The sequence below is a fragment of the Vombatus ursinus genome, unplaced genomic scaffold, assembly GCF_900497805.2.
Source record: "Vombatus ursinus unplaced genomic scaffold, bare-nosed wombat genome assembly UNPS02014799.1, whole genome shotgun sequence".
In the NCBI taxonomy this organism is placed as follows: domain Eukaryota; kingdom Metazoa; phylum Chordata; class Mammalia; order Diprotodontia; family Vombatidae; genus Vombatus; species Vombatus ursinus.
The window spans coordinates 45,351,600-45,369,847 of record NW_020954577.1 but is presented as its reverse complement, the minus strand read 5'-3'; the positions used below and the strand labels follow the sequence as shown (position 1 = coordinate 45,369,847).

Below are 18,248 nucleotides of genomic sequence, written 5' to 3'. Positions count from 1 at the left end.
AGATGGTCAGAGCCAGCAATACTTTGCAGCTGGTATAGAATGGATGGGAGGAGAGAAACTGGAGGCTGTCCCAGTAATCCAGTGAGAGGCTGGCGATGAGAGCCAGAATCAAGGTAGAGAAAGAGGTGAGAGATACCTCAGCAGAGAAACAGCAAGATTGAGTTCAGAAGGAGGCCTGAATTGCAAATCTGAGGTGTTGGAAAGGCAGTGCTGCCTTCAACAGAAACAGGAAAGTGGGAGGCGACGGACCAGAGTGGGGTGTTTAGAATAAGATCAGGAGTTCCGTTTGAGACTGCCAAGTTGAAGGTATCTCTGGGACATCCCGTTTGAAATGTCCACTAGGCAGTTATGATGATGCAGGACTAAAAAAAAACTCAGAAGTCACCTACACAGAGATGATGGTTACCAAGAGGGAGAAGAGAGGAGAGCCCAGGACAGAAGCTGGGTGAACGTGTGGGAGATGAGGCGAGTACCCAGGAGAATGTAAACAGTGTCAGAGGCCACAGAGATGCAGGAGGATCAGGACTGGGGATGAAAAGTTCCTTGTAACTGGAGTGCTGGTCTGAAGCCAGATTAGGAACAACTGATTGAGGAAAGGAGAAAGACGGAGGCCACTTTTTCAAGGAGTTTGGCTGACAAGGGGAGGATGGATATGGAATAAATAGCTCAAGGAGACATATGTGTAGCCAAGGGTTTTTTTAAGGATGGAGATTTGGGCATGTGTGAAGTCAGGAGGGAAGGAACCCATTCACAAGGAGAGATTCTGAAAGTTAATTTCACAGTTCTAAATTGGGAGAGGTGAAATTAGGAAGCAATCTGTCTGAAAAAAAATCTGGAGGGTCTTAGTGGATTGTAAGGTCACTGTGGGCCAAGAGTGTATTACTTGGATGGAGTCGTGATCTCATCAGTTTGACTATTCTCCCCAGGGACGCAGCTGAGAGCTGTCTGTGGTGACCTTTATCCAGGCCTTCCTATAAATATGTGGCTATCCACCGTGCTGGATCTCAGCAGAGGCCACATGGGTCCCTTTCTTCCTCAGGCCACATGACCAGCTAACCTTTTCTTCCAGGCGCAAATTTAGGGTTAGGATGCTCTCTCCTGACCTCTGTTAGGCCTCTGCTCTTGCACAATCCTTGAAAGTCATGTATTTAATGTGTTTCTGTCTGCTCACGCCCACTATGCACTTCTCTGGTGCCCTTTGCATGACCCACAATTGTAAATCTTCAGAGTGTTGTATTCCACAATTCATAGCAGTACAGCACCAGAGGGAAGATATTGCTGCTGGAAAATGGACCTCTGTTTAATGGCAATCTGTGACAGAGCGTTGGAACTTCCCTGAAAGTTCGCAAAATGCCAGCCTGATTTAAAAGAGGAAGCTGGTCTAAGACTAAGGAGGTGAATGTGCTTCCATTAGTCTTGTGGTATGTGAAAATATTTTCATGGCTTGGTTCATCTAACTGCAGATCAGTTCCGCTTGTGGCCAAATTGTTCATGCATTAACCTTTGCCCTCTTTTCTTTTCAAATGAATGATTGCCTCACGTAGAAGGATGCCCAGGGAGAGCAGAGTTGAGAGTTTGGTGAAAGGTTCTGTCTCCTCTTTGTACTAGAGTGGAAGCACCCTGAGGCCAAGGACTATGTCTTATTGTTCATTGTGTCTTCTAACATAGTTTCTTGTTCCATGACTATCTATTGAATGAATAATATGGCTTTACCTAGTCTTTGGAAATATTTGGAAGTTATGAGATCAGAGGTTTATTGTTGTTCCAGAATCTTAATAAAGCGTTGGCATTAGGCTATTCAGGAAACAAAGAAATGATAACAAGCCAAATTTGCTGTACAAAAGAGATTAATTGAGGAACACCTTGGCCTCATGCAACTACACACCATTGATTACCTGAAATAAAATCTAGTGTCAACAAGGGCAGCTAGGTAGTGCAGCGGATAGACAAGCCTTGGAGTCAGGAGGACCTGAGTTCAAATCTGGTCTCAGACCAGACACTTGACAGTTACTAGCTGTGTGACCCTGGGCAAGTCACTTAACCCCAATTGTCTCACCAAAAAGAAAAAGAAAAAAAGTCGGTGCCAGTAGAAGTAAAAGTTCAGTTGGTTTTCATTTTTCTTAATAATCTTGTCTCTAGGATAAAATATAAACTCCCATGTCTGGCTCTTAAAGATCCTCCCAACATTGCCATACTTTGGCTATCTTCCCTATGTGCCCCTGTAGCTTCCTTCTCCCATTGGTGAATTTGCATGGGAACCTCCATTTTGTGGAAAGGCCCATCTCATCATCCTTTATGCCCCAGACTACCTTCTCCCTTTCCTTTTAAGCTGCCTTTTAGGTGTTATCTTACCCATTCAAATGTAAGCTTCTTGAGGGTGTGCCCAGCACTGAGCTCTCAGTGCCTGGCATGTAGTAAGAGCATAATAAATGCATCTTGACTTGACTTGACAACCTGGCCCCTACCTGTCTTTGCAGTCTCGCTAGACGACTCCCCTTCCTGCATGCACTGGGTGATGCAGCCAGCCTGACCTCTTTGCTTCTCATGAATGGAACTCCACCTCCATCTGTCTTGATTACTGTCCCGTGTCCGGAAAGCACTTCCTCTTGACCTTCTAAACTCTCCTTTCAAGGCTGAGCCCAAGCACCACCTTCTGTGCGATTCCCCCTAAACACGTTATCTTTATTCTGTAGCTATTACCTGCTGCCTCCTCTGATCAAGGGTAGTAGTGATGACAGTAGAGATGCATTACTCTTCTGTATCCTTAGGGCCCAACCTTGATGTTTAAGGCTTTTTGATTGATTGATTGATTAATAGGATAAGAACTGATCTGTACTGGTGCCTTAAAGTTTGCAATCCTGCCTGCACTGCAGTACACCCCTCCTTCACAGTTGTTTTTAGTCTAGACCCGTGAGGTCTTAATTGCAGACTGCCCCCCGGCTCAGCAGTTACAGGCCTAAGGAGTTGTTTGGGGCACTAAAATGTTGAGTGACCTCTGCACGGTCACACTGCCAATGCTGTCAGAAACAAGACTTCAACCCAAGGCTGCCTTTCTCTCTGCTCTATCACACTGTAAACAGAACACAAAACAGGTTTAACAGTGCACGGAGGAGGTGATTACTTCCATTATAGAACAATTCGCGCTGTAACCCTTGACAATACCTCTCTGTTTGTAGCTAAACTCCTTGAAACAGTCATCTGTAATTGGCATCCACTTCCTTTCTCTCACTCTCTGGCTTCCAGTTTTATCCTTCAACCCAAACTTCCATCTGTGGAATTACCAATGAACTCTAAGAATGTTTTCTCCATCCTCACCCTCCTTGACTCTGCAGCTTTGAACAATGTCACCCAGATGCTTCCCCTTGATGCTGTCTCCCCTCGAAGGTATTATGACGTGGCTCTCACCTGGTTCTCCTTCCACCTGTCTGACCCCTCCAAAATCTTCTTTGGGGAATCTCCACAAAGATCATGCCCATTAACCGTAGGTGTCCCACATGGTTCTGTCCTGGGCCCTCTTCTCTTCTCCTTCTATCCTATTTGACTTGGTAATTTCATTTTTGCCTGATTTTAATTATCACCGTTATGTAAATGACTCTCAAATCTGCCTCTTCTGCTCCAGCCTCTCAAGCATCCTCCATTCTCATGTTTCTAGCTGCCTACTGTATATTTGGAACTGAATGTCCTGTAGACATTTGAACTCGACCTATCCAAAACTGAATTCAGAGTCAGATTCGGTAAACATTTATTAAGCACCTACTATATGCTTCTCTGTCTCCCTGCCTCAAGGCTTTCCGTACTGCAGTCTGTCATCCACTCGGATGTTAAATTGATCTCCCCAGATCTGACCTTGTCACTCCCTATTCCATAAACTCCAGTGGCTCCCTGTCACCTCTAGGACCAATGTGTTTGGTTTTTAAAGCCTTTCACAACCTGGCCCCTTCTTACCTTTCCAGTCCATTTCCATCTTACTCCCTTCCACACACTTGCTAGTCCAGTGACATCGGCCACTTGGCCACTCCATCTCCCAACCCTAGGCGTTTTCTTAGGCTGTTCTGCATGCCTGGTACTCTCTGTCTCCTGGCATCCCTGGCTTTCTTCAAGGCTCAGCCAAAGTCCTACCTTCTGCAAGGCACCTTTTCCAGTCCTCCTAAATCTTAGTGCCTTCCTTTGGAGATTATCTCCAGTGTATCCTGTATGTCTCTTGTTTGCCTGTGGCATGTTGGGGGCTGGCTTTTGCCTTTCTTTGTATCCCCAAGGCTTAGCACAGTGCTTAACATGTAGCAGGAACTTAATAAATGCCTCTTGACTTGTTTTTTTGAAAAAGAATTCACCTAAAGATGCCTTTAAAAATTGTCAAGTTTTCCTGGCACCCTTAAATGTTGTTGTTCATCTTTCTTTTCAAAGAGGACCGGTGACATCATGGGTGTTGAATTAGATTTAAGTAAGGCAGTTGTACAAAGTTGTCAGCCTCACTCTCTGTCCCAGAGACACCAGTTGGGAAGACACTTAAATAGGATTTCATGAGCATGAACATAAAAATCACATAAAGCAAGTTCTAAGTGTAACATTAATTTTGAATGGTAAGATGATTATAAATTCCAATCCAAATGAACATACAGGCCCCTGTAATGCATTAGATGAATTGTCAAAATCACAATATCTTTTTTATTAAATCACCTTTGTGGAGTGTTTCAGTGTGCTTTTATCCTATTCGTGAATCAAATTTCTGAGGTGATTTTGGAGTTTTTTATTTAGGACACTTTAATATTGTCATGTTCGATGCTATAATATTACATTCTGAGACAAGATTATTTCAAGAAAACATTCTGTTTTCTTTGTAAAGGACTGGAAAAATTCGTGCAATATCAGTTTTTAATATTCTCCTCTTTCTATTATGTTTTAATTCTTTTAGAGATTAATGGATTCCCAGAAGTTGACTTGCAGCAATATATAGAAATGTTTTTCTATATGAGACCCATAAGGAGGTAAGATTGGCTGTTAAATTTGTCTTAACATTAAAATATGTTCATTATTTTAGCTAACTTAAAATTGTTTTTCAAATTTCTGAAGTTTTTTTTTTATTATTATTGGGGGAAAGTCTAATGTGAAGGCAAGGATGGAAGGCAAAAAGAGAAATGGCATCTAAGCCTGACCAATCTTTGGAAGGCCCTTTATAGGAGTTAGGAGAAAACATACTGTAAAATACTTGGTTATGAAAAACATGCAGGGAAAAAAAGTACTTTGTGAAGCAAACATTGCTTATAATCATCTAGATAGATGACAGATTAAGTGTTTATCAAGCATTATGTGCCAAGTACTTTGCTAAGTAGTAGGGATACAAGGAGGAGCAGCTGGGTGGCGCAGTGGATAGAGCGCTGGGCTTTCAGTCAGGAAGACCTGAGTTCAAATCCAGCCTCAGACTCTTACTATCTCTATATGACCCTGGGCAAGTCCCTTAACCCAGTTTGCCCCAGTTTCCTCCTCTGTAAAATGAGCTAGAGAAGGAAATGACAAACCACCCCAGTCTCTTTGCCAAGAAAACCCCAAATGGGGTCATGAAGAGTCAGTCAGTTAGACTGAACAACAATAGCAAAGTTTACAAATACAAGCCAGCTAGGCAATTCCTCACTTCAAGAACTCAACGTGTAATAGAGGAGACAACAAAGGGGAGCCAGAAACCAGGAGGGGAAGCAGGCAGCTGGGTTCCCCTGGCAGGGCAGGGCGATTGTCAAGGAGAAGTCCTGGGAGCCATGGGAGCATGACTGGGGTCCTTCGTGAAATAAAATCTGGGCTCGAGGCTCACCAGTCAGAAGAGAGGGGCTCAGGTTGGAGCTTTCCCCACAGTAGAAAGGCTGGTGCTGGCCAGGAGACAGGGAAGTCCCAGGAGTGAGCCACGGATATGACAGAGTGGAGTGAGTGTGACTGGGCCCTTGTGAAATGGTCTGTGCTAAGGACTCACCATTCAGAGAAACGGACCTTGCTGCCATCATATTTTAACAGATGAGTTGGAAGTGGAAGCCAGTATTGCCCATAGCTCTCCATTTGAAAAGTGAGACTTTTTTTTTAATGGAATGAATCGCTCGACAAACCTTGATTGAGCACCATATGTACTAAGCTCTGCTTTGCCGGGCATTGCACCAGGGGCCACAAAGATAAAAATGAAGCAGGCCTGCCATCAGGGAAATTCCTCCTGCTCCTATTTGGCAGCAAGGTCATCCATTTGTGGTTGAAGCAGTTTCTAGACTCTTGGACATCTTGTAGCAACTACTTTATATCGATTTTGCTCATCTAAGAAATGGTGATGCTCAAAGTCAGTGTCTGTACCTTTATTTATTTCCATTTTTTTCTGTCATCTGCTAACTCCAGTAACTCAGATTGGAGTAGTTGTAGCCATAGGTGGCTCCTTACAGTGACATGGCCATACAGACAGATGATTCAGAAACGACTCCTTTTTTGTGCCTGTTACGATAAAGTCTTTTTCAGTCATATTGTTCAGTACTTGCCACGCCCGATGCCTTTCAACCTTCTTTTTGAAGAAAGGGATGGTAAACAGGCTTGAGGCTTGTGAACATCTCCCGGAATTTGTCTGAACCCAAACCGTGTTTTCCAGTCTGTCCTCCTCGTGCCAGCCTTCTTATTAAGACTCTGGGCCTCCAGGTGAATGTCAGATCGGTCTGGAGTGTCTTGTCCAGCTTGTCATAGATTTCAGAAGGAGAACGTTCTTTCCTTGTATTGCTCTTAGAGGTTGTATTACCTGGAAATAGTGCTTCTGTTTTAATCATGTATATTTGAATCATTTTGTACCTTTATTTTTACTTTTCTTTATGCCTTGATGGATAACAGACCTTTTTTATATACCTGTAAGGTTATGTCTAGAGAAAATATTGCCCCCCTGGCTTCTTCACTCAAGAACACTCTCCGGAGCTGAGGCCATAAACGCTCTGAGACCTTTCTATTTTGCAGTGCACCCAGATTTCTTTGGACAGCATCCCAGAGAGAGGGTGAGCATTTATCCTTGTCCTTTAGCGCCCTTGGTGTTTGTTGGGTGGAAGGGTGGTAGGTTTGGGTTTGTCTGTTGGGTTGGGATCATTCTTTTGTACCTAATTGAAAGGGTTTGATAGTGAAGCTTTAAAATGTCATAAGCTAATCCCCAAGTTTTACTTGTAATTACATTTTGTGGATTGATTTTTTTATAAGAAAAATGGAGAATTTTGAAAATCCATCAGATTGATGTTCCTGAATGTAGATGTCCCAAAAGTCTTGGTGCAGCTAGAAGCTTTCATCAGCCTAGAACAGCACTAAGACTTTAGGGACGTTCTGTAGAGTCCCTTCTTGATTATGCCAGTGGGGGCCATCGTTTTTATATATTGTCAGTGTGTGTTTTTCAGTATCTCATGCTGATGGGGCAGCTAGATGGCACAGTGGATAGAGCACCAGCCCTGGAGTCAGAAGGACCTGAGTTCAAATCCAACCTCAGACACATGATACTTGCTAGCTGTGTGACCCTGGGCAAGTCACTTAATCCCAATTGCCTCACCTCACCAAAAAAAAAAAAAAACAAATGTTTCTCTGGGTCTCCTTTGCCCCCCTTAACTGGTCTCTCCTGAGGACCCTGTCCCCATCACTAATGGCCTCTTAGCCATTTCAGACTCTGTATCTGGAAGTATCTCCAACTCCATATGACCCAAGAGAACCTATTCTCTTTTCCCAGACCCTCCACCTGTGATTTCACCCTTCCTGCTGAAGCATCATCATCCTTGTACTCACCCTATTCCCAGCCTCTGTCATCCTCCATCTCACATGTACTCACCAGATCCCATCCTTTCCATTTTCAAAATATTGGGGGGCTACTTCCTCCTTTCTCCACTCGCACACACACACACAGCCATCACCCACCCTCGCCACCTTCTGGGGACCATGTCAGTGACCCTTGTGTCTACTTGCCTCCAGTCCCTCCCCACTCCAGGCCATCTTCCACAGGGCTGCCAGACATTGTCCTGGGCTCCCCCGTCCCTGCAGTCAAACAGAACGTGCTCTGTCCAACGTTCAAAGCCCTCAGCTGCCTTTCCTCTTCCTAGCTCTGCAAACATCCTGCGTGTGACTCCCCTCCGTTCCCACTATGGTCTGGCCTCCTTACATAAGATGCTGCATCTCCTCTGCTGTAGTTTGATACTGGGGGGGTCCCATTTCTTCCCGGAGGGCTCTCCTTCTTCACCTCTGCCCTTCTGATCTCTAAACTCTCTTCTGAGGCCCATGGCTGCCAGTGCCACCCATCCCCAAACTATATCAGATTCGTTTTGTGTGTATTCTGCAAATAATGAGACATGTGCATGTCATCTCCTTCATTAGAATGGAGCTCTGTGAGGGCTAGGGGTTCTTTCACTTTTGTCTGTGTACCTTCAGCCTGTGCCTGGCGCATAGGAAATGCATAGTTCAAGCTTGCCGATTGACTGAGGATCACTGAGGGTGACTCACTGTGAAAGAGCAAATTTGTTTCTTTTAAAACTCCCTTGAAAATCTGAACTATCATTAGATAAAGAGGAAAAATACAGTTCTCAGTTAATGCTTTGTTGAGCGCAGTTTTTGACATAGTTATTTTAAAACAGTAAGCATGGTTTGATCAACAGATTTATCACCCATAGCTCATTGATCTCTCAGATGTAACAATAGATTATGGCTTGTATTTGTTCTCTTGGAAACGTTTTACTATTTTATAATTAGAACATGCAAACAGCAAGAAGCTAGGCACCCCTAAGTGAGTGACTCCCCCAAATGTCTCACGCCCTAACACATGCTTGCTTTTAAAAATAGGCTTGAGGTCTCGATTTTTGGACATCTCCTCTAAAGAGATTTTCACCATCCTCAGGATCTCACATTTTCCTTTTTGAATCTGTATTTGCTCTTTGACTGAGCCAAGGGAGGGGGCAGATCCAGCAGGCTCCCCAGCTGACATCTGCTCCCTCGTTCTCCCAAGGCCAGGAGAGGAGCACAACCAGCCAGACCCAGACTGACCACCTTGTTTGTCTTTAAGAGAATAAAGCATCTCAGACGGGCTGTGAGTCCCTTTAGAACTAAGAATCTTAACCTTGCCGTTGCTGTCCATATAACTTAGATGCATATTGTTAGAAGAGCCAGCCTGGGGATGACTTGATCCTTTACATACACTGTTGGCTTGGCTCAAGGACTGGCTGAGATTATGAAGAAAAGGCCACACGCTCCAGCACCACGGACAGCAGGTCTCTGGCAGTGTGATGGAAGAGGACCAGGTACACTTGGTGTATTTCTGGGTCTGCCTTTCTACTGTGGCTGTGCTGCCAGCCTCAACTCAGAGCATTACACTGAAATTCGGAGACACATGAAAAGAGCAGAAGTCACTAGTTTTAGTAAACTCCTAGAATCATTTTCAGGTTTTAGTACCCTAGTACATAGATTGTAGATTTTTAAAAATTATTTAAAAGCCCTCAAATAGTGTTGACACATAGCTTGAATACAGTTCTCATATTGTCATATATGTGACTACTTCTTTTCTCCCCCAGGAAATCAATGAAAATTCTCTTAAGAAATTAAGTGCCTACTTGGAAAACCTCCAGAAACCGGGCTTCAAGTCTTTGAAACCAACTCAGCTTACTTTTTACGTGAGAGAGACGGAACAGATGTCCTCGGATGGCCACGAGTCATTGAACGCACTAGGTGCCTTGTCTTGTTTGTATGATGTTTCTGACAAGTTTCACCCACGTTGTAGAGAGTAGTGATAAATGTGGAGGGAAGAGTCTTTGAAAGGAGCCCCTGTCCTAGGAAAGCAGGGCGGGTCATTGAGCTCAATGGCCACTAGCCTTGGAATCCCAAGAGCAGGATTCTCTGCTCACTGCAGAGATGGCTTTGAGCAAGCCCGTAGCTGTCTGTTATCACATGTGTTCCACATACTTGAAAGGTTTTGAGATAAATGAAAGAATATTTTATATTTCCTGTAATACAGGACAGCTTTCCTTTTATGTCTTGTATGCAAGATATTGGCTATTTTGATGTTTAAAGATGGGTCAGGGGATAGGGACAGAGGATCCCAACTCATGCTTTACTCCTCCTATAGCCAGAGTAGGAAAGAAAACTGATGTGGCCAGGCTGTCATTTCTGCCACTTCTCCAGCCCTGGCCCGGCCCAGGTAGGTCAGGGTTACCCCACAGGAAAGGTAAATGTTTTTAAAAGAACACATTTTTTTGCACACCAATTTCTTTTAAGAAAAGCACTGTGTAAGGAGCAGCTAGGTAACATAGTGGATGGAGCACTGGCCCTGGATTCAGGAGGACCTGAGTTCAAATCCGGCCTCAGACACATAACACTTACTAGCTGTGTGACCCTGGGCAAGTCACTTAACCCCCATCGCCACACCAAAAAAAAAAAAAAAAAGGAAAGAAAGAAATTTCATTTAAAAAAAAAAGTGCTGTGTAAATTAATGGAGGGTGACAGATTAATTGGAACTTTTCATAATTTTGTTATTAATAATATTCCTAAGCCCACTTCTTCTCTTTCAGGCAGAATTCACATAACTGTGTATATGGTGGCTGGGTGGGGGGGGGGGGGGGGGGGGTGGGGAAGAGGATGACGTAGAAGTGTCCTAAGTAGCTGCAGGCTGATTTCTCTAGTTCCTCCACATTCTGCATTCCAGGGCCCATGTCTGTGGGTCCCCTTAGGCCATTGTCTATCCTAACTTCCCTTAATTTCCCCTCAAAATCTTCAAGATAAAAACCATCAAAGTCATAGAAAGGGAACCTCATGCCTTTGGCTGGGTAAGACCTAACTCATCTTCTCCTGAGTATTTCAAGGAATCTTTAAGACCTTCCACTCTAAATTAGTAGGAGTCACTAAGACCCAGAGAAAACAAAAATTGGATTTAAATAATGGTGAAAAGAAATTCTCAGAATAGTGGTAATACCAAATGTAACCTTCAGGTGTTATGGAACAAAGCAGCCCTAATTGCTAGAGGTAGCTCTAAAGTAGAGGGAAGAGTGAAGTTCTGTGTGCCCTCTTTGTGTGCCTTGATTCCCAAACCAGGGCCTGCTATTCTTTGGTGGCGTGTTTTACTGGAATGATACACACTTTTTTCTGTAGACATATTCTAGAAAATAAGCTTCGGATTGATCATTTAGTAACTGTGGTCATAAGGCTTAGATCAATGACTCTGCCAAGAAGACAATGACTAATCAAGCATTCATATTCAGCAATCACGGTGATCAGTCAGATGTGGAAACAGCAGGCCCTGGCCCTATGGGAAAGCAAGTATGAGGTCAAGGGGAGCACTCTCCCACCACCCAAAGAAAGCTTAGATCTCCATGGCCCTCAAAACAAGAGTGCTAGGTGTGCCCCAAAACGATTTCTCTCAACTTCTCTCTAAAAGAGAGAGCCTGGCCCTGTTCTTTAGTACTGCCAGGACTGATGGTACCACACAGTCCTGGCCCATTAGGAGGTCATTTGTGCATTCTAACTCTTAGGACAGTTTTTATCGTGACTGGGGCTATGGATACTGACCCCAAACTTGACCCATTGAGTTGGGATTGGTAACCCTTAATTTCTAAGGTGCCATGAGCTAACCTGCTACCCTTTAGCTATAAAGGTTTTACCAGCACTCAGTTTTGTACACCAGTAATGAAACTGAAATGAGAGGTCAGGGGGAGTACACGGGCAGGTATAATTTGGGGTGTGTGAAATGTTTTTGTTTTTTAACAAATGTTTTGCCATGAAAAAAATTTAATTTTAAAGTATTTAAGGAGAATTTTTCATTACACACTTAGATTTTATGAACTGAATGGAACATGTGTATGAATTTTGATTTTTTTAATGGAAAAAGATTCCTTTTTTTTTTTTTAAGCAAAGATGATATTAAACTGAACCAAATAGTAACTGTTATGGGGTTCCATTTTTTAGGATTTCGAGCCGTCACTTTTACTTTGCATAGCAGAGATCTCCTGAGCACCGTCCTAGATATTCTCAACTCCTGTAGCTTATCCACTGAGCACATCCCGAGTTCCAGTGCTAATGAGGCTTCCCAAGCACCCAGCGGGGCACAAAGGACATTTGACAGACCTATTAAATGGAACAAGACTTACTACTCCTTTACTGGATTCAAGGACCCTGAAGAAGAACTGGAAAAAGCCCAAAGAATGGAAACTTCTCTCGTGTATGTAAATGCTTTTACTCCATTAAGCTGACACTGGAGCACATAGCTCAAATTAAAATAGCTTTTTTTACAGAAAGCTACTAAAAATAGTCTCAAACTGATTCCCATCCAGCAAATTGTCTTTGAGACGATGCATAATTCAGAGCCTCATCAGTATCTGTATTTCATAGCTTTAGTCTTCAAATTGCAAGAATCACTTGAGGAACATTTCTGAACCTTAATTACTTTTGAAAATTGACTTCACTTGGGTCTTTTGAAAAGAAGGTAGCAGTCAAACAACAACAAAAAAAGTTATTGTAACAACTTTTTTTGTTATTTGGTAGCTTTAATAAGTCATGTTAAAGTGATCTTTTAAAACAGAAGGTCTGATAGTGTCAGACATACTGTTTGTAGGCAGTACAAACCCACCAACAGATTAGCTGCTTTTCAGATTCAGTTTGCTGATCAGCTCTTCATGGGTCCCAGCTGACCGGGAGTAAGACAGAACACACCCCAAGAAGGGTGTGGGAGGGAGGGAAGGGGAGAGAGAAGACTTAAGCATTTATTAAGCACCTACTATATGCCAGGCACCATAGTAAGCACTTTTTCTCTAATTTGATTCTCACAAGAGCCCTGGAAGCTAGGTGTTATTTTTGTTTTGTTTTGTTTTGTTTTGTTTTGTTTTGTTTTGTTTTGTTTTTAGGCAGTTGGGGTTAAGTGACTTGCCCAGGGTCACACAGCTAGTAAGCGTCAAGAGTTTGGTCTGAGGACAGATTTGAACTCAGGTCCTCCTGACTTCAGGGCCGGTGCTCTATCCACTGCGCCACCCAGCTGCCGTCGGAAGCTGGGTGTTATAATTATCTCCCATCTTATAATTGAGGCAGGCAGAGGTTAAGTGACTTGGCCAGCGTTCACTTGGCTAAGAGGTCTCAGAGGCTGAATTGGAATCCAGTTGTTCTTAATTCCATGTCGTGTGTATTTCCCATGCTTCTTACCATGCTGCCTCTTGGATTAGATTCCTAATTGTGTAAATCCACAGGCATGGCAGCCATGAAAATCCCTGGCCCCACATCACGTGAACTATAAGTGCACCAACTTTCTGCTGCGGATAGAATTGTTATAAGCATGTTGAGGAAGATGTGGGTCCTGGTAGGTGCATTTAGTGATGGACACTGAGTTAACTGGCAGTCAGCAGAGCTACGGAGAAGGCTGAAGAAAGGCATGGCTGGGGGACCAGGGCATGAGCTGAGGAGGGGCCAGGGATGGGCAAGCACAGAGCCACTCACATGTGGGAAGTGCAAGCCCTCCCATGGGTATCCATGAGAGTAGGAACACTTTGATGGCTAGCTCAAAGGCCAGGATGCCAGAATGAAAAGGGAGTCAGTCTAAAAACTAGAAGAGGATTTCTGTTGGAAACTGACCCAAGGTGAGATGCCCAAGAAGAAAGCTGTTGAGTAACTTCAGGGATCTGACATTTTGACCCAGGGTTAGAGGTTTGAACTAGAGACCAGCAGGTGAGACTTGGTGACCCCAAGCATGAAGGCTAAGAATCAGCAGGCTATGGGGCAACTAGGTGGGGGGCAGCTAGGTGGTGAAGTGGATACAGCACCGGCCCTAAAGTCAGGAGGACCTGAGTTCAAATCCGGCCTCAGATCAAACACTTGACACTTACTAGCTGTGTGACCCTGGGCAAGTCACTTAACCCCAAGTGCCTAAAAAAAAAAAATCAGCAGGCTGAGGAGGAAACATCAGAATTGTTTACTCCATCATATCATTGACTAAGCTGAGTAACTGTAATTTGCCCTTCTGAAGTTTGTTTTTCCCCAAAATTCCTTACCTTATAGTAGAATTTGTGCATGAATGGCAGGAGGAAGTCTGAGCTGCTGTGGCAGATGTGGAGTTTAATGACAGTTTTTCTAGGGCTGGTGATCTCCCCAAGGTTGAGGTGTGCAGAGAGTGGCAGCACCTGACATGACCAGCACAGAATATTAAAAATCTTCTTTTTGACAGTATCTTTGTAAATTTCCTATTTGCTGAAAAATGTTCTTGTAGCAAGAAATGTAAGGTGTCCCAAAGGTCCTAGGGTGATTTTAAGGGCTCAGGCTGCACTCAGACTTTTAGGACACCCTATAAATCTGACATAAAAAGGTTTTGCATGTATCTGCTTGTCTCCCCTGAACTCCTTATTTCTACTAAGGTTCCCCTTTATGTTTTAAACGAGCTAATGCTTGGTAGTGATCGTTATAGGTTCAACACATGTCGTTTGGACAGGTTAAAGAAGGTGCCGCCTCCCTTACACATCCTGGGCAAGTCACCTCACTCTGCATACCGGAAAAATCTCAGGACTTCCGTTGTTGAAGGGAGTTTCCTCTGGAGAGTTGCCTGTACAGACAGTACCCGGTTCTAGGTCCAGGTCCCAGCCATGAAGAAAACGGCCATCCGTTAATCAATTAAATTGATTGGGAAGTTGACACCTGAACGTTTGGCAGAAGACAGGCCCATTTGCTAATTGTTAAACGTGAACCAGTTTCCAGGCACCGCTCTCTCTTAGCAGATGCTTGGATTCATTCCTTAGCTTTGGGTGCAATGGTCAGATAATCATTTGCTTTTGTGGAGCATTAGGCTCTCACCACCTGAGCTGGGGGCAGGGACACGAAAGCCAGAGGAGAAACAGTCCCTGCCGTGAAGGGAAAAGGGCCATGGCGGGGTATGCGCATCTCGGTGGGGTGACAGGGTAACTCGGAAGTGGTTTTGAGGCAGAGCAGAGGAAGGGAGACTGCAGAAGGGCCTGAGGCAGGCAGCTTTGAGTTCAGCTGCTCAACCTTGAAGAAGACGAGATGAGAAGGAAGGGCATCCCAGGTGTACACAGATCCTGAGGTGGGAGGTGGAAGGCCAGTCTGGCAGGACCCTCACGTGCCTGAAGGAAGTGGGGTGGGAGCCGCTTGTGAAGGGCTTGAAGTGCCTGAGGAGTCTGTTTCATGCTTACAGTGCTAAAGACCGATGGAGTTTGTCGGCCCTCGGGTCTGAAGAGAGTCCCCAGTTTGAGGCTTATTGAGACGAGGAATTCTCATTTTCCACTCTGTGTGCCATGAAAGGCTTGCAGAGCTGTCTACTGTTCGTCTTTGGTCTGGTGTGAATTGTGGACGCCACTATGAAGCTAATACTGCGCACTTCTGTTCTCTCTGGCAGATTGAGGGGGAGGGGCAGTAGCAGTATCAGAAGGGTCTCCACATTCAGTGGAATTCAGCACTTTTAAAGCGCCTATTATGTGCAAGGTAGAGAGGTCAGAATTTGGGAGTGCCTTAAGAGCCAGATCTCTCCAGGGGTTAGAAAAGGTATAGACGCAAATAACTGTGTATGAGAGAGGCTGGGGAAAGGGCAGGTGTAGAAGAGGGTCAGAGGCTAACCCCAGAGGAGAGAGGAGACAAGGATGCGTTGAGGCTAGAAAGAAAGACAAGATAATACATTGTGCATTTCCTCGTCTCCTTACAAGTCAGATTCATTTAGGCCAACTAGCCTAACCCGGTTTGAAATGCAGATACCAGTGAAGGTGGTTGGTTAGTACTATGTAGTGCTTTAATCAGGTAATCAATGCTCAGGGAGTTTTGATTGAGGCAGCAGAAAAGTGGAGGCATTTTGGGAGCAGCTTGTGCCTGAGTGAGGTGCAGCAGACAGGCAGAGGATGGCCTAGGGTAGCTGAAAGTAGGTCAGAGCAAAGGAGTAGACACAGAGGAGGTGAGTGGGAACTAGAGGGCAGTGGTCACCTGCCTGGTGACTGGGAGTCAGCCTGTGTGCTGCTGAAATTCTCCAGTGCTGCTGTAACAGATGTGCGTCCCATTGCTGATGCCCGGTTAAGAGATCAAGATGAGTCCAGCGTCTCAGTTCTGGTGCAGGAGCTCTCTGTTCAGCCATCACCCTCCCACACCAACAGGAGGGAGAGAAAAATGGGAAGAGAAAAAAAAGAAGAGAGAGATGTACTTATGAGAGTTGCATGTCCTTGCCACCTCTTTTCTCTCTCTATGAAGCCCACAATATTGGTGGGCTTCCTTCCCTGAAGGTGTGGGATTTCTCTTCCCCCTTCCCCACAAGAAAACTGAGAAATTGCTGTATAGTAGGTGTTATTGATGTGCAGGTGCTTGGCCAGTAATCCAGTGCCATGCAATGGCAGACACCCTATGCATGAGAGCCCCATAATGGGTCCAGACCATACCAATGGGACCCATTCAGTGTAATACTTGGAAACAAAACCCTATGAGCAAGGAAGAAGGTCTGCCCTTTCCCCCAGGGTTGGGGTGCGAATTCCAAAAGGTCATATTCTCTTCTCTTCTTAGATGTGCAGTGAGAGCCACAGTTCCATTTTCCATTTATAGTTTGGTCAGATACTCAGCTAATTTAGTAATGCACCTGAAGGTAAAATGTTGGGCCATTGCCACAGCAATAGCTGCTTCCAAAGGATATTTTTTGTCATTAACACATAACACATTTCCTTGCCCCCAGACACTTAGTAGCTGTGTGACCCTGGGCAAGTCACCTCACTCTGTATGCCTCAATTTCCTCCTCTGTAAAATGAGCTGGAGAGGGAAATGGCAAACCACTCCAGTATCTTTGCCAAGGAAACCCCAAATGGAGTCAGAGTCAGACATTACTGAAAAATTACTAGATAACTGAACAACACTGATATGTGTGACCTTAGCAGGGTAAGTGGTGAGAAGTGAATTGCTTCAGTAATTCTGAGGCCCTGTTACCTTCTGGATGCTCGGAGGTTTAGGATTCTCACATTTCTGTTGTTTCAGCTTCATGTAAACTTGGGTTCTGACCACCTCTCTCCTTGTCTGTATTGGAGAGCAAACAGGGTTCCTGCTGATGGGTTTGGGTTTTTTTGTTAGCTCAGAACTGAACATAATGAAAATCTTCAGCTCTGTTGTGTGTTTCCATTCTTCAGTTTTCCAGACTTTCAGTGTCTGAGCACGTGGCCTTCCTCAGTCTCCCCTGTCAGATGAATGACAGGAAGAGTCGATTCACTCTCTCAGCAGGCACTGGGCCGAGGTTGGCGCTTTAATTTTTTAGAGTACCAGCAGCGGTAGGAACCGGAGGGTACCATTTATCTAGTTAATGCCCAGAAAGCAAATTGCTGTAACCAGGCCAAAAAAGAGTGCTTCCTGTCTGTTAGTTAGCATAACGTAGGGTATTATAATACTCAGCCTGTGCTGAGATTTTTTTCTTCAAGTGCCATCATGCTTTGCACATAGTAGCATTCAAAATGAATTTGAGTTTGTCATTCCTTAGAAGCCTTTCTTCTTGCTCCTGGAAGAACATTTGAAGTCATTGCCGGGGGAACCTAGCAAAAGGCTGTTTGAGGACTCCAAGTTATCACATGTCCGAAGTTAAATTGGCTCAGGCCTGAGGAGAAAAGGGAGGAGGGGACATCCGGGGGCCCTCCTTGTGCACCCCCGTGAGCTGCTGGACAGGGTTAGACCAGGGCATGTCAGAGGATTATCGAGTTGACGAAGAGAAGGGGTCCCAAGTGCTGCTCTGAGGGAGCCCCATGGAGCCGATGCTCACCAGGCTGTAACAGATGAGTCTGGGGAGAGAGAGGACACACAGCTGGGAAGCCTCCGGTACGAACAAAGATCCCTCAGTGAGGCTCCATCGTACGATCCTGGGGAGGGAAGGCGCAGACCTGTAATTCATCCATGTGAATAACTCCTGGTGGGGAGCTGCCTTCCCCAGTGCAAATCAACAGCTATTCCAGAGTGGTCTTAGAGAGGCTGGGCCCCGAGAGCTTCAGAACCTCTATGGCGTGTGTGGGAGGCAGGACCGAGCAAGCCCTTCCCGATTCCAAGGTTGGCCCTGCATCCTCTCCATAATATAGGGGTTCATTGGGGGGCCAGAGATTACAATATGGAGTCTGCTGATGAGAACCAGTAAAAATATATTTGCTCAGTTTCACCATATTGATCAAAAAGGCTTTAAGAAAACTGCCCCCACTCTCCACCTGCCATCAGCTGCAGCAAAGGGAGAAGAACGGGAAGAGACGACCAGCTCCCAGGACACCGTCTCTGAGAAGAGAACTGTCCTCAGGGTCTGTTTGAATGTG

The 18,248-nt window shown here is 44.8% G+C and overlaps 1 protein-coding gene across 3 annotated transcripts in view; it reads left to right on the top strand.

Annotated features, from left to right (window-relative positions):
• Positions 1 to 18,248, top strand: part of LOC114050709 (T-cell activation inhibitor, mitochondrial-like) — a 38,344-nt gene that overhangs the window by 1,632 nt on the left and 18,464 nt on the right. For all 3 annotated transcript variants that reach the window (XM_027872578.1, XM_027872575.1, XM_027872577.1), the window contains exons 2-5: positions 4,913 to 4,985; positions 6,866 to 7,001; positions 9,537 to 9,690; positions 11,920 to 12,172. In XM_027872578.1, coding sequence (XP_027728379.1) covers positions 4,957 to 4,985; positions 6,866 to 7,001; positions 9,537 to 9,690; positions 11,920 to 12,172 — 572 coding nt within the window. In that variant the 5' untranslated portion in view covers positions 4,913 to 4,956. The remainder of the gene's footprint in view (positions 1 to 4,912; positions 4,986 to 6,865; positions 7,002 to 9,536; positions 9,691 to 11,919; positions 12,173 to 18,248) is intronic.